The 15947-nt window shown below is 34.5% G+C and overlaps 1 protein-coding gene across 2 annotated transcripts in view; it reads right to left on the reverse strand.

Annotated features, from left to right (window-relative positions):
* Nucleotides 1-642: 642 nt before the first annotated feature.
* Nucleotides 643-15947, reverse strand: part of If (integrin subunit alpha inflated) — a 67316-nt gene continuing 52011 nt past the window's right edge. The window contains exons 7-15 of one of the 2 annotated variants that reach the window (XM_083058397.1): nt 9125-9173; nt 8785-8862; nt 7405-7580; nt 6226-6464; nt 5692-6003; nt 5296-5599; nt 4308-5207; nt 1855-3987; nt 643-1670 (exon numbers count right to left, since the gene is read on the reverse strand). In XM_083058397.1, coding sequence (XP_082914523.1) covers nt 1578-1670; nt 1855-3987; nt 4308-5207; nt 5296-5599; nt 5692-6003; nt 6226-6464; nt 7405-7580; nt 8785-8862; nt 9125-9173 — 4284 coding nt within the window. In that variant the 3' untranslated portion in view covers nt 643-1577. The remainder of the gene's footprint in view (nt 1671-1854; nt 3988-4307; nt 5208-5295; nt 5600-5691; nt 6004-6225; nt 6465-7404; nt 7581-8784; nt 8863-9124; nt 9174-15947) is intronic. The other variant, XM_083058400.1, reaches the window with a different exon arrangement.

Here is a 15947-nt window from a genome sequence, read left to right on the forward strand (position 1 = left end):
GGTAGAATATTTTAAAAACTGACAATTGTACTCTCATTATAAATTATTTTTATATAAATTTTACCAACGAAAATGCGGAGAATATTATCCAAATCTATTACAAAAAAAAAAGACGAGATTAATGAAACATATATTTTTTTATATCTTGAATTTTCTTATAATTTATGTACGATAAGTTATAGATTGGTTTCTGTAGAAACCAGTCAATGCGATCGATCAATATACAGTACAGATAGTACACACAATGTTGATGATAATCAAACGTTTCTTTTATGATCGCTGTTACATCATTGTAATTTTTCAATAAATAGTTATACAAATTCACATTTTATGTAATTTTCTTTCTTTTTAATTGTATTAATCGAAGCTATTCCCCTAACAGTTTTATTAGAAAAGAAATTTGCATAAAATGGTGTTAATTTCATTATATATATTTTTTTCATATTATATCTTAATGTTGTATGTACAAGTCAGCAACTAATCTCCTACTTATACTAGAAAGTCTCCTTTCTAATCGAATATTATTGTATTAAATCGCGTTTAGTGGATATATAGTTTTAGTAATGTAAATTAATAATTTACAAATTATACACATTCGCCTTGTGCGCGCGATTATAGTAAATCACGCTATTGTTACGGCGCTCAAGCATACGTATTATATATATAACAAATTTCTATATTTTACATAAATATAAATATATATATAAAGCATAGAAATTTAATAAATAATAATTGAAAAGAGCCTCGTATGCCTTCGAGGCTGCTTTCAAGAAAGATTTATAGATTCCTTTTAAACGGTTTGTGTTTTAAATGTTGCTAACAACAGATCATTCAAATAATACAAACACTTGGAAGAAACATCTAAAAGACGTCTACAGAATTAAAACATTTTTCACGACGTGTGGATTAAATTTGTCTCGATATGCAACGTTCGGTCATCATCTTGTATAAAAGAAGAACAGAAGAACTCACCCGTGATATTCGCCGGCACCGAGATGAGTTTCGAAATGTCATCGGCGATACGTTTTAGAGATCGTGCCGATTAGACGCGGATAAAAAAATAATTAATTCTATTTTACCGTCAAAAAGCGGAAGCGACGAGGCACATATCAAGGCGCTTTACCACCGAATAAAACGGTAAAAAAATTTATATATATACTTATATACATGAAGATACGATATGATTCACCGAAGAATGTTAAAATATTCGTATCTGCCGACTTTACGCGCGGCTTAAGTAATTACAGATAATAAAAAAAAAGAAAAAAAAAAAAAAAAAGAAAAACGTCTCCTGACTAGAAACTTGCGTGGTCGAGCTGCAGGAGCTGGAAGGAGTATTCAATGGCAGTATAAAGAGTGACAAACCGTCACTCAAAATCCATGCGCCTCAGCAGATGCTCATTTTGAACAGTGGATTAAGGCACTGTTGAACGCTATTAAGATCTCCGCAGACTACGAAACGAATTGTCACGCACATTGCGCATTCTCTCGATTATCAAGAGACCAAGGCACTTCTCGATCGCACAGTGAGCTTTCTATCTGCGATTAAATCTAATATAGCCAGAAAGTCAAAAACTTCAGTGATCTTCGCCTTGTTGAAAATGACCGTTTCGATTCAGCGGTTGCCTTTCTGGAGCGTCGGAGGGCCTATTCCTCTTAAAGAAACCACACTGTAAATAATAAACAAGATTGATCAATCAATTGTTTATCCACATGTAATCAAGCATTAATATCAATACTGAAGATTGAATAATAAATTTAGCAAAATTAGCAAATTTAATATCACTATGTTTAGATAAAAATTTCTCCACAAAACAATTTTAAAAAATTTTTAAATGTGCATTACTACATTACCTTATGAAGCAAGTAGATGAGCAGCAAGAGAATTATCATTCCTGCGCAGGCCGACAGAACTACCACCCATACTGGAATGATGTCCGGAGCGGAAGGTGGTGCGCTGGGTTCGATGTTCGTGATAACTTCATCACTCCTGATGACTTGCTCGGCTGGTGTACCGATAAATGGTTGCTTCGTGACACGTGCCACCAGCTTCGTCGATACTTTCACCTTTTCCTTAAAGGCCACCTCTTTCAAGGTTTTAGCGTCCACGCGATACCTCGCACCGATCCAGACTTCTTGATCCTTCTTCAATGGACCCAGCACACATCGCAACATCACGCATTTCGCTGCGTCACAGGGCCGTACTGGTTCCTGGGATTCGGGATCATTCTCGTAATAATCTTCATTCTGAAATGCAGCTTCATTTGGCAGGAAGTCATCCGTCTCGACATCTCGCCGATGCCTGTGTAGTCGCTCGAATTTCTTGAACTCTTGAACGTCAATCATGTCGCTCTCGCGTCTGTGTCTCGAGCCCGCAAGATCGGAGTCCGGTCTCTCGGTGGAAAAATCATCGTTAACTCGATCCCGATTAAATCGATCATTTCTTCCGTAGACTCTGGTATTGCTTGTTCGCTCTTCCGTTCGTCTCTCCTCGTGCGTACGTGTATTATATTTGGTTTCGTAACTTGCGTCTGAAGTTACACCACGATCAGAAGATTCTTCTTGCCAAGATTGACTGTAAGTTTTCTGATCCTGATTGTCAGCATAGCTATCGTGTGGACCGTGTAATGTATATTTTCTTTCTTCGGTATACGTGTAAGAGCCCTGAAGAGGGAATCTACGGCCATCCTTCAGAGAAATGTAACCTTTACTATCCGGAGTGATAAGCAGTTGACCTTCTATTCTGAGGAATCGACTGTCGCGAGGTTCCGTGGATTCTGTGACATAACTCTGTCCACCGTAACGATCTTGAAGAGGGAACATAGAGCCGTCCTCAAACTCTATGTATTCCTTCCAGTCGGCAGACGTCCTGAATCTCGCCTTGAATTGTACATACTGTTGTCCTTGCCTGTTATATATCTGATAACCAGCCGCGTCTTTTGTCAATGTGCCGAAGAACCGTTCCAGTTCTTGCGTGGAACTCACATTCTGCAAACGAAAACCAAATTCTCGTCCTCCAACCGTCTCTTCGCGATCGCCAGTGATGAAATCTTCCGTAGTTTGATAGCGATCATCTCCAAATGCGCCATAGCGCCTTTCCTCGTTATAGTTGTACCTGTGTTCCCGCTCTTCCTGCAGGCGTCGTTCTTCTTGCTGTCTTCGCCGTTCTTCTTCTCGCCGTTCGTTTTCATATCGACGTCGTTCCTCTTCTTCTCGAAGTCGTTCTTCTTCCTGCCGCCGCTCCTCTTCCTCTCGTCGACGTTGCGAAGCGATGATACGTTCCTGCTCTTCCCGCTGACGTTGCAGGCTTGTCTCCTCTTGCAGCTTCCTCTGGCGAGTCTTCTCTTCCTGGCGTAAGCGAATTTCTTCCTGCTGTCTCAGCAAGTCCTGATATCGCCTCTCGCTCTCAGTCAAAACCGAATCAAATCTTCCCGAAGGTGAGATCGTACGTCCACTTTGTGTATTATCGCTCTCGTCCCAATGACTTTCTACTCTAACGGAATGATTCATGCGAGTCTCGTAAGGCTCTTCGAGATCGGGTAATCTCCGAGAGCCGAAAGATTCCTTTTCGGACTCGCGGAATCCCCCGCCTAAAGTTGTGGAACCACCACCGGATTCTGTATGGAAAACGACTCTACGATTACTGGACAAATCACCGGTACCGACCGAACTAGTTCCGGAAGCGTTGTGCGTATATGTCGTAGTGAGAACGTCGGGTTTCTCTCCCGTTGGGTTCAGTTGAATTCTCCTACTTTCGGTGACGACGCTCGACGAGGAAGAAGAGGAAGACGAAGAGGAAGAATGTCGCGATTTTTGAATATTCGAACTATCGCCGCTATTGATCTCGGTTTCTTCTTTCTGACTCGCTTTGTTGCGGTTCACCTCGAAGCCTCTTTGGACATTGATCGTTCTGCCTGATTGCGATTCGTCCAGGATCACGCCGGAATAGTCGGGGTAATTTAAATGTACTTTTTTGCGTTGATCCAACTGCAATACATTATTATAATTTACATTATCACTTTGCATACATTCAAGAACTGATTAAATTATAAAACTATACTTAAATAAAAAATTAATCTATAATTAATTAATCTATAATTATCTAATTGTCTTAATTATAATTTTGAGGTATGAATTTATATTTATTTTTATGCAAATATATAACGCTATAAAATATTATATTTTTTTGTATATAATTTTTATTTATTCAGATTCATTATAATTAAATGATTAAATTCATTATAATTAAGGGAAGCAAACATAATTTAACAAAATAATTTTTAGTTATTTCCGTCTTATATACGTACCTTCAAACTAAGATAATTTGCATTAGCAGGTTCGCAAGCGATTGGTCCCACAGTCTCTGGCTGTTCCAGCAAATACAGCAGTTCTTTCCCGGATAAAGTCTGCGCGGGCCACACGAGAAATGCTTCGGCTTCGACGATATCTGATGGGCCTTGATTGCGAATCGTATAATTATGCGTCACCGCTGGACCAAATTCGAGCTCCGTCGTAATATTCACGGCAGTGTAATTGTCGGGATTATAATAAAGATCCTTGGGTTTGCTTTCGCCGTCGACACGCAAATCCGTCTCTATCCAGATCGGCAGAGACAGATGCTGGCTATTGTCATGGGTGGTGATGTGGTCTTCGGGATTCGTAGTGTTGACTTGCATGTCGAATTCATAGATAGGTTTCATCCCGTGTGATGTCACAGGCTGAAGTAGCACCTTGAATTTCACCAGTTTATCTTGCGGCAGTGGATTTCCGATATCACAGCGAAGAGTATTGTTATTTGATTGCTTGGGCGCGGAACAGTGAACGGGAATCTCCAGGGTCTCGATACGCTCGATCTTGATATAATCGATGCCGGCCGGTAGCTGCAAATTGTACGTTGCCTCGAAAGCGTCCTCGCCCGCGTTCTGCACCAGAACTTCAAGCTCCAGTCTTTTGCCAGAGCCCAGCAAGTATCTACCAACGTTAGACCTTACGCTAAGCTGCAAGTCGGGTATACAGACGTTGTCGGGACCACAATTCTTTCTGATGGAGAGAGTGTCTTTCCGGGAGGTCGTCGCGCCAAGGACTGGTCTCAGCTGCATTCTCGGATCACGACGGCGACTGTCCGGAATTCGTTCTTCCTCCAAACTCATACGCATCTCGGCATCCAACGATGTAAGCTTGTCGCGGATATTCGGAGTCACGTAGACCTTCAAGAATGATGCAAAAGTTGCAAATCTCTTGTTTTCTCTTGCAAAGAGAAATTATATTATATATTAAAATCAAACGGATACTTACCTGAACTGTGCGACAGAACTGCCGATCGCGTTCGACCGTGATCGTGTGATTCATCGTGTTCTTGCCCTCCAACTCAAGGAAGAATAGCCTCGGATTCTTCGTTTTCTTCACATCAAGTACGTACTGTATATTAAAATTGTGCCTGGTAAGAACACCCTCTCCTGAATACCTAAAGCAAGCTCTAAGCGGAAGACACGTGACTCTGGTATCATCCGAAAGCGTACAGTTTCTGTTATCCAAAGAGATTAACTTGGATTCAGAGTCAAAGGTCACGTAAGAGTCCATCTTGATCACTGGCCGTGACCTGAAGAACGTAAAGTTTATTCAAAACTCGACGTCATCATAAAGACATTTTTGACATCAGGCTTTAAATGAAGGGAAAAAATTGATAAGAACCTGAAGAACATCGCTGCTCCTGATTCGTACGCACCGACTACCAGATCCGGATAGATATTACCATCGAGGTCGAGGCCACCAGCCACCGAAAATCCAAAGGTCTGCACCGGATTGTCTAGATCCTCCGCGTGGATCACCTGGGAATACTTCTCCAATACTCCGGTCCGTAAGCCGTGATAAATGTAGACGGCACCACGGCCATTCGGACCAGCGTAGGGCGCGCCGACGACGAAGTCACCGTAACCGTCACGGTCGATGTCCCCCAGAGAAGCCAGTGACAAGCCGAAACGTCCGCGGTTGCTTTCGCCGTCTCTGGATAACGATAAACTTTATCGCCGCGGTTCAACGAACTTGCGCGCGATGCAGGACTCATTTAATCCTTCGGGTCAGAGTCGTTAATGAACTTGGGAATAACGGAAATGTAAGAGCGCTTCTTTCACTTTGTGGAAATCTTCTCCCCATACGCATTCTATGTTAAATATGTATAATACACAATTTCTTCCCCTTCTTAAAGTACTTGTAAAGTTTCGCTACCTTATATCGAATTTGCGGAATTTTTCCGCGCCGTCGCCTTGATAGATAACGTAGATTCTTCCGGTCTCGATGGTCATTTCCGGATTATCCGGAATTGTGTACATGGGTGCACCGACTATCAGGTCGTCCAACCCATCTCCGTCTATATCGCCGGAAGCCACGGCGTAACCGAAATAAGCGCCCATTTGTTCGCCAGTGAGATTTCGAGGATTCGTCATGTTTGATGTAAAAAGTATCACCTACAATCATTTAAATTTTACTTTTACTGCAAAATTAAATGCTCATTAATGTGTTTTTAACGCAATTTAAAATTTTAAAATTATAAGAATCGATGTATACTTTGCATTTCTTAAAGGAAATTGTTAAATTGTAACTGTGCAAATATTTGCATTCTTGCACATCTGAACTGATTTTAAAATATTTATTTTGCGTACATTTGCAATAATACACACAGACACACATTACTTTAATTGCCGTTTAAATACCTATGCTGCGAAATTAAATGTTCATTAATATGTAACACAATTTAAAATTTTAGAATTGTGAGGATCGATGTATATTTTGCATTTCTTAAAGAAAATTGTACTATGCAAATATTTGCATTCTTGTACATCTGAATTGATCTTAAAATTATTTTGCGTACATTCGCAATGACACACACATTACTGTCATTTAAATATCTTTCTTGTGAAATTAAATGTTCATTAATATGCCATGTTTGCAACGCCCACTTATAATTTAGAATTTTAGAATTGTGAAAATCGATGTATACTTTGCATTTCTTAACTTTAAAGGGGATTGTTAAATTGTAACTGTGCAAATATTTGCATTATTGCACATCTGAATTGATCTTAAAATATTTATTTTACGTACATTCGCAATGACACATACACAGACACACACATTACTGCCATTTAAATTTTATCTTTGCTGCGAAAATGTTCATTAATGTGTCATGTTTGCAACGTTCCACTTATAATTTAGAATTTTAGAATTGTGAGAATCGACATATATACTTGCATTTCTTAAAGGAAATTGTTAAATTGTACTGTGCAAATATTTGCATTCTTGCACTTTTGCATCTGAATTGAAATATTCCTAAAATATTCCTTTAAAATTAAGATTCTTACAATTCTATTATTTTTCTATCGTTATATGTTTTTGTATTTTGTTACACACCTTGCCCAAAAGATCGGAACCACGTGGAACTCCGATCGCTGTACCACTGTCGCCATTCCCAACGAAATCTCCTGTCGTCACGGAATAACCCATGTAACTGTCATCCTCTTTCGCGGGGCCCTCTTTGGTGAACATTATTCTCGATCGACTGTTCAAAGGCTGCGAAAACGCTTGTCCTATAAAATGTTTCCATAATATTAATAAGAGATATTTCTTGATAGAAATGCAGGCGTATTCATGACCGCGGCCATAATCGAAAATCCTTTAAAGGCTCTCGATCTTTGCTGCAGTCAGGAAATCCTTTCACAAAATCTTGTACCATATTAAAGTATCATCGCGCAATTAAACGATTCAAACGTCCTATCGTGCGAAGAATAATTTTTAATTAACAGATAGCTATATACAAGTCGATTAAAAGAAATTATTTTTATTTTCTCCGCAACATTAATTTACAAAAGAAACCATATGTACATATGCGTATATATTTAATTTTATATGCAAGACTTTGTGAAAATAACATGTGCTAAACACGGGAATAACAAGCTTTTCTATCATTAATCTAGCATTTGTTTTCGCTATTAATGTCAAGCAGTCGCCACTATGTAGCAACGCGTTGGTGCAAACTCTCCAACCGATTAAAGGTATTATAATTTTCTAGTTGGATATCCGTATTTTACCGCGGCTCTTGCTGCATCTGTAGCTTGCTGAAGCTGTAAGAAGCGGGCCCGCACCTGTTAGAAATCACCCACCACTTATCTGGCAGTAATTAAAAAAAAAGAGCGTATTAATCGTCGAAATTACGGCCGAGTTTTATTCGTCAGAAAAACAAAGCACAGAAAGAGTTTTTAATATTTGTTAAATTTCTCATTTGTATTTAATCTATAATATTATACCTAAAGTAAGAGATATACAGAGAGAGAGCCTGAATTATCCCAATCACATATAGGGAATGATTGGGTAACTAATTCATTTTAACACATTTTTTCAAGTTTGTGAACGGGCTGATTATTTCAATTATGTGATTATTCATCGATTTTAATTATATGATTAATAACAAGCGTCATGTTAAGTGATAAATGATTAGAGTTACTGCCAAGCAAGTGTGAAGAGGGTGGAAAATATTCTCTCGAGTTACTCATCTTTTCCTCCGAAGACGTTTTCCTGTGATTAACGCGAATTTCATTATTGTCGGCTTTCGATTGAATAATTTGATTTTCCGCATTCACGGAAAAAGCCAACAAGCAAAACACGTTGTTAATTTGGCATATAAGAAATCGTCAATACGAGAGAATAGTAGGCTTATTAGAAATGGGGGGGGGGGCAAAAAGGTAAAAATGGACAGTATTTTAGTTACAGGGGACCTGCAAATGTTCGCGATACCTGATGCTTCGGCTTCGGTGATATACATCGTCGCTACAAACTTCAATCTCATGGCGGTGGCGATCGAATATATCTGACCTGTAATTTATTAAACGAAATTTCCCTCTGAATTATTAGTCAGATCTATTAATCGCTCTCTAACGCTAATCAACATCCGCTTCGCCGTTCTCGTTCAGTCGCACCACGTCGTTGATTAGAAAATTTTTATTGAAAAAAGAAAAATAATACAAATATATATCGATGTTAATTTAAAAGAAAGATTCTTGGCCAGTATTCACACACGTCCTAAGATATGTACAGACATTATTATATAAGTGAAAATTTGATTTAAAAATCTTACCTTGCCAATACCAACTGCCCGGTGCTCCTATAAAAAGTTTTTCGCCATTCTGAAATAAATAGAAAAGAAATAAATAGTAATTTATCTGAAATAAATTATGAGAAATGTTGAAATTACAAAATTTACATTTTTCTCACTTTATAATAATAATTTATAAAGCAGAATTTTAATTTATCTCTTGTAACATTTTTGCTTGCCTTCAATTGTCTTTATTATTATAAGTTTGTTTATTATTATATGTATTTTTATTATTATATATATTTTTCTTTTTTTTGAAGATGAAATATTTCACAAAATAAAAAAGAAAATATATAATAAACAATCACGTATAATATTTAGTGGTTCAGACCAGGAAACGAACGCGTCACGAAAATTTAATTTTTCTTTTTCTTCAAATTTATAAGATAACATCGCAGATAAGAAGAAAAGATTCGTGCGTGAGCCCATCATGCGATAAATCAACCGCTCGTATATATATGTATGCAAACCGTACATTTACTGCACGCGTTGCACACAACCGCGTCACGCATATTAAATGTGCGAGAAACTGCGACGACCTTCGCGATAAAGACTTCTCGATACGAAGTGCAGCGATCTCTTGAATATGAAAAATCAATTCAACCGAATAGAGATAAAATATATCTCATTTTACGAAGTATTTCATTTTCAAATGTGTTGAAAAGTCATAAAAATAATTATAATTGAACTATTGTATATAAATTGATCGGAATCATTAAAAAAAAAAAATGAAACAAACAGATTGAAATGGAAGGAATGTGGAGTTGTAAAAATAAATTGATAGCAAATGTAGCAAGTACACGCACCAAAGGATATTTACGTGGTATCGCGTACAACATGCATTATTTATGACTGCAATACGTAATAGAAGTAACCGTGCTTTTGTCATGCAACATTTGTCTTGCGCGTTAAATGTGCGCGAATCGCAGTGTTCCGCGCCAGACAAAGGTTTCTCGGTATGGTTCTTTGCATCCGTACAAAAATTATTAATCATCGTAAACGGCAAGCAACCGATATGCGACAGCACCGACAATACCAGCGCGCTCAGACATTGTGACTTAGAACATATTCTCTAAAACCTACAACTCGTACAACGTCGACGACTTCCGAGTGAAGGAGTGGAAAAATCGATGCTATTTCGATTATACCCGCGAAAGGCGAGACATAATGAATGAGCCACTTTGTAGAATGGAAATATAATATATCGTACACAATAAAGCGAGAATTTCATTTGTGTTCTCTGCGAATAGACATCGTATTTATTTTTATCTGTTTTCCGGAACGCGGGTTATATCTCTCGGAGAGAACTTATTAAAGTAACACTCTCGGCGAGATGGAGAAACCATCTCGAGAGGTTCACACAACGTTCCTCGCGGTGTAAGACCTCGTTGAATCGGTACGTGAGAACTCGAGTGGCTCTCGAAATTGTCGACATATTCAATGCTGTTGACCCTTTGCGCCCGTCATTCCCATGCAGTGTATCGAAAGTACTTCTACAGTTAGCACTCTTACGAAACGGATACTGTATTCGATCTTCCATCAAACTGAAGTGAAATCTGTGGAAGTCCGCGTTCACTCATAGACTATTTTTCAAACTCTATAATATTAATTAAAACATCAGAATCAAAAAATATTTAAAATAGATTTTAAAAAAATTTACAAGACAATTTGAGAACATTAAATATTGAGAAGAAATAATTAATTAATCTGTTAATTAGATTTGTTATTATAATTATTATGACGGTTTTTCGTGCTATATATTTTTGTGGTAAAAGATTACAATTAAAAAGTTACAAATTCTTATAATCGAGGTCGCGACCTTATAAACCATCGTACTTGGCCGTCGATGCATTTATGTTTTACGCATTGTAACGGTGCACTCCCACGCACCCACCTAACGGCAATGCTGAAGTAGTGAAGATTACGGCTTGCATACATATTAATCGACATGAATGCGATCTACATGAATGATCGCAAGAAAACCTCAATGTGCAAGTACATTACATGATAAGATCGTGCAATATGAATGGTAATAGATAAAAAACGGAAGGAAACACTGTGTTTTCACACAATTGTACATTCAGATCAAATCATGATGTTTACGTTGTCAAAATGCATGACATTATCCATTAAATAAATTTTGTTGAAGTTTGAAGCAAAAATTTTAAATTCCCTAATCCTATGTAGTCTGTAGAAATGGCTGCATGTATATGTAAAACAATATAATTATAATAAACACAAATTTATTCAAAATTTACAATCCAAAATTTGTACGAAAAATCAACAATATGTATCGTTCTTCACATTCGTTAATTTCATAATATGCCTTCTACGATACATTCATTTAAATTATTAGATTGTATTTTTCATTATGTTATTTTACATAATCATTTTATTGCATAATAAGATGGTGCCAATACAATTATTTTTCTGAAAGTTAATATTCTGACAGTTAATATAGCACGTCATTTTGTTATTTAACACCATCATAAAAATTCTACTAAATTTAATTGATACTAAAAGAAAAGAAATTATTATTATATGTTTAGACATATTTATAATTCAACGGATTATTATTAAGCTATAATATAATTAAAAACGCAGAATTAAAATTATATCTAGATAAAATATTAATTTTGAATTTATTTTGTTATAATATAAAATTTTTTGAAAATTAAAATTATGTACATAATAAAAATTCAGGAATTAAAATTATGTATATAATAAAAATTCGGGAATTAAAATTATGTACATAATAGAAATTCGGGAATTAAAATTATGTATGTACATAATAAAAATTCGAACATAATTTTAATTCCCGAAAAATTTTTTATGTTATGTTAACATAAAATAAATTCAAAATATTTTCTTATTATTTTTTTTTACATATTGCCTTTTATGTCGTTTAATTAATTCTTAAAATTTTGATCGAACATTTTAAAAAAGTCACAGTAATTAGAATCAACTAATTATACTTTTCTTAAAAATTGAAAGAAAAATAATAATAATTATAAATATTACTGTACTGTACATTATAATGTTTTTAACCATAAACAAAACATTAAATATTATTAACATAAATTTATCAAAATTAAATTGAAATTAAATTAAATAAAAAAAACACATTATCTCTCATATGTAGTTACATTACAATATATTATATTACAGTATATTAAATATCTGACAGCGACGAAAATTGGCTCGACACTCATATTTTGCGGTATATAATGTACTGTTAATGTACGGTTATTTTATTGTCATTCGCGTTACGAGATTCGAGCAGACAGATAGAGAGCGACGAAACGTGCTCCAAGTAAAAATATCAAAGGAAAATAGTAATAATAACAAATATTAATTTATTTTACAACAAATATCTTTTTAAATAAAATAAAAATAAGTTGTAAATAAATATTAGATAAATGTGCGAGAATAATTTATCAAAATTAATTTGATATTAAAGAAAGAGAACATACACACATATTCTCTCTTTCGTATACTTATTATACATATAACATGTTTAATATTTAAAAGCGACAAAAATCGAATGGCGCTTATATTTTACGGCATAGAGTGAGTTTGACAGAAATCAGCTAATAACTGTTAAAAATATTAATCGAATTAAAAGTATTAAAACATATTATTTAAAACACATTATTATTTTATTTTATTTTATTTCGGACAAACTATCAAATTGCTAACCCTGATGACCGCGATGACAGCCTTTCAATGCTATAAATATGACGCACAACGCAAATCGAATCAGCTAATCAACATCGCGAAAAAGGAGCAACAATACTTGCGAAAATCGATTTAACATGCCTTGTTTAGAAAGAGACTAGAACAACACAAGCGCGCGCCATTCCTCGATTTTATGTTAAAAAGTATGATACAGAAATCAGCTGATAACTGTCAAAAAATATTAATCGAGTTTAAAGAACTATAACACTTTGTTTAAAATATATTATTTTATATATATATATATATATATATATATATATATATAAATTCTTTTAACATAATATTATTTTAAAATTTAATTAAGAAATTAACGCTTTAATCAGCTGATGTATGTAAAAAAATATTAATAAAGCGTTAATTTGGTAATTAAATTTTAAAATAATAATATGTTAAAAATATTAAAATATTAATATGTTGTAAATAATATGTTATAATGCATTATCTGTGATTAAAATTTTTTGACATAAATCAGCTGATAACTGTCAAAAATATTAATCGAGTTTAAAGAATTATAACATATTATTGAAAACATATTATTTTAATTTTATAACATATTATTATTTTAAACTTTAATTAGCAAATTAACATCAGCTGATTTCTGTCAAAAATATTAATAAAGCATTAATTTGCTAATTAAATTTTAAAATAACAATACGTCATAAAATTTAAAATAGTAATATGTTGTAAATAATATGTTATAATGCCTTATCTGCGATTAAGATTTTTTGACAGAAATTAGTTGATAACTGTTAAAAATATTAATCAAGTTTAAACAAACTTTATATAAAAATATCATTCTTTTTTATATAAAATCGAGGAATGGCGCGCTTGTGTTGTTCTAGTTTTATAAAAAAATAAGAAATCAAAATTAAAAAAAAAATCATGTCTACATCGATAAAAGAATTTATAGATGAAATTCAATGGAGAGATTTGCACAAGTAAATTTCAATAAATTTTATAAGAACATTGCTGAGAGAGAAAAAAATGTAAATACTATTAAAATCCCTTTAAAAATTCATTTGGCATTTGCCAAGGTTTCGTGTAAATATCGCCGGGATCAAAGTGTTAACTGCGTGACAATGTCGTTACACTCTCTCGGGATGCACCCACGCGCGGATGCATTCGCCCACGCGAAGGATACGCTGTTACGAGGAAATAAGATGCAATTTCTACGGATTAAATGGAAAACGAGAAAGATGCGTTAATGTAATACATTGAAAGAAAGAGAATAAAAATATGCTCTGCGGATGAAAGCGTGTAACACGAGATTCCATTTTTACGCAGTGATGCATTCGTGGCATCTCTCCCTCTTCATGACACGCGATATCTCAATTGCAGTGAATAATGGTACCAGGGATTATTAATGGTCAAAGTTGTTTTATATTACCGATACGAATATAAAATTGCATTATTATTTTCCGTAACACAAGAAATGCACAGGGAAGTTAATAAGATTTTGAATGGATAAATATATCATATAATGGAAAAAAATATCACACACATATAAATATATAACATGGAATATAGAAGTATATTAGTAGCAATAGCGATAATATGATTAATTCTAATCATGATTATTAATATAAATTAAAGAGCAATAGTTTGATAAATATTTATTTGACTTTTCATAGCTAATTTATAATATACTTATAAACAGAAAGAATTTTCTCTTAGAATTTATCCTGAAAATCATGGTAATCGTGGGACAATATGGTATAGAAAGAATTTTATGAGAATTTCTCTGATTAATATTTATCACAATAAAAATAATAATATCTATCACAATAAAATATAAAATATGTTTGATTAATTTTACTAAACTGCATAGTAAAATTAATCAAACATATTTTATATTTTATTGTGATAGATATTATTTTTATTGTGATAAATATTAATCAGAGAAATTCTCATAAAATTCTTTTCATATTATATTGTCCCACGATTACCATGATTTTTAGAGTAAATTCTAAGAGAAAATTCTCTCAGCGTATTAGCAAGAAAGGAGCAAATACTCTAGCGTAATAATAACTTAAATAATAATAAAAATAATAAAAAAATAATAAATTATAAAACAAAGTAAAAGTAATAATTTTAAAAAATAGTAATAACTTAAATAGAGAAAACAATAATTTGAAATAGAAAATTATTTTTAAACGTGTGTAGACATAAATATGATCAATAAAATAGATTCATTACTGTTGAACAGCCAAAGAAATTTTTGCAATTTTTAACATAATAAAAATATTTTAAAAAAGAAGATCAAAGATAAGAGAAAAGATGCTAGTAGAAACGCCATAAAAAAGCGAATGACATTGTCGTAGCACTGGTGGCGAAGGTGTATGCTTCACGGCGAAGAACAGAGAGCGTGCCCAGTTTCGTTTTACTCTGCTTATCACAGAGAAACGACGGCCGTTTATAAAACAATGCAACCGTAGTCGAGAGGATCCTACCAACGCGTAGGTGGCCTCCTCGCACGACGTTGAACACGGAACACGGTGACAGAACGAAATGTCCGAGCCTTAAATGGCCATCTGAAACTCTCCTGCTGTTTGCCTTCCTTGCGACCGCTCGCTCTTTCCCTCCGATTTCTTTCTCCATAACCGACGGCGAGACATCGCGCGTATATATATATGTACGTTTTAAACCGTACGTAGACAATGTCACCGTGACAACGAGAAGTCTCTCTCCCTGGTGGAGCCAATTTTTCGCCTCGTCAGGACGTGTCGTTCTCGAGTGTCGCGATAACGAACGGTTGCTCGTCTTCAGTTTTATATTCAACCAAGATAGAGGTGGAAATAGATATCCATGAAGAAGTGATTAACACATTAATATTCAGCTACTAATATCTTTATCATGGTAGAAAATCTATTTCGCGTGATCCTTAAATTACAAAGTATATTAGCTTCCTTCTAACATATCCTTCTGTATTGAAAATTAAAAAAAAAAAAAAGATATGAGATTCGACCAGCATTTTGTTCTATATGCATATCATAAATATTCTTCTATGGCAGAAATAAGTGACAACTGCTTATATTATTTAAATTTTTTATTTGTCGCTTGAAGAGAA

The sequence above is a fragment of the Prenolepis imparis genome, unplaced genomic scaffold (genome assembly GCF_030444845.1).
Source record: "Prenolepis imparis isolate NDT839.2.m4 unplaced genomic scaffold, iyPreImpa1.0 SCAF_2, whole genome shotgun sequence".
Lineage (NCBI taxonomy): Eukaryota > Metazoa > Arthropoda > Insecta > Hymenoptera > Formicidae > Prenolepis > Prenolepis imparis.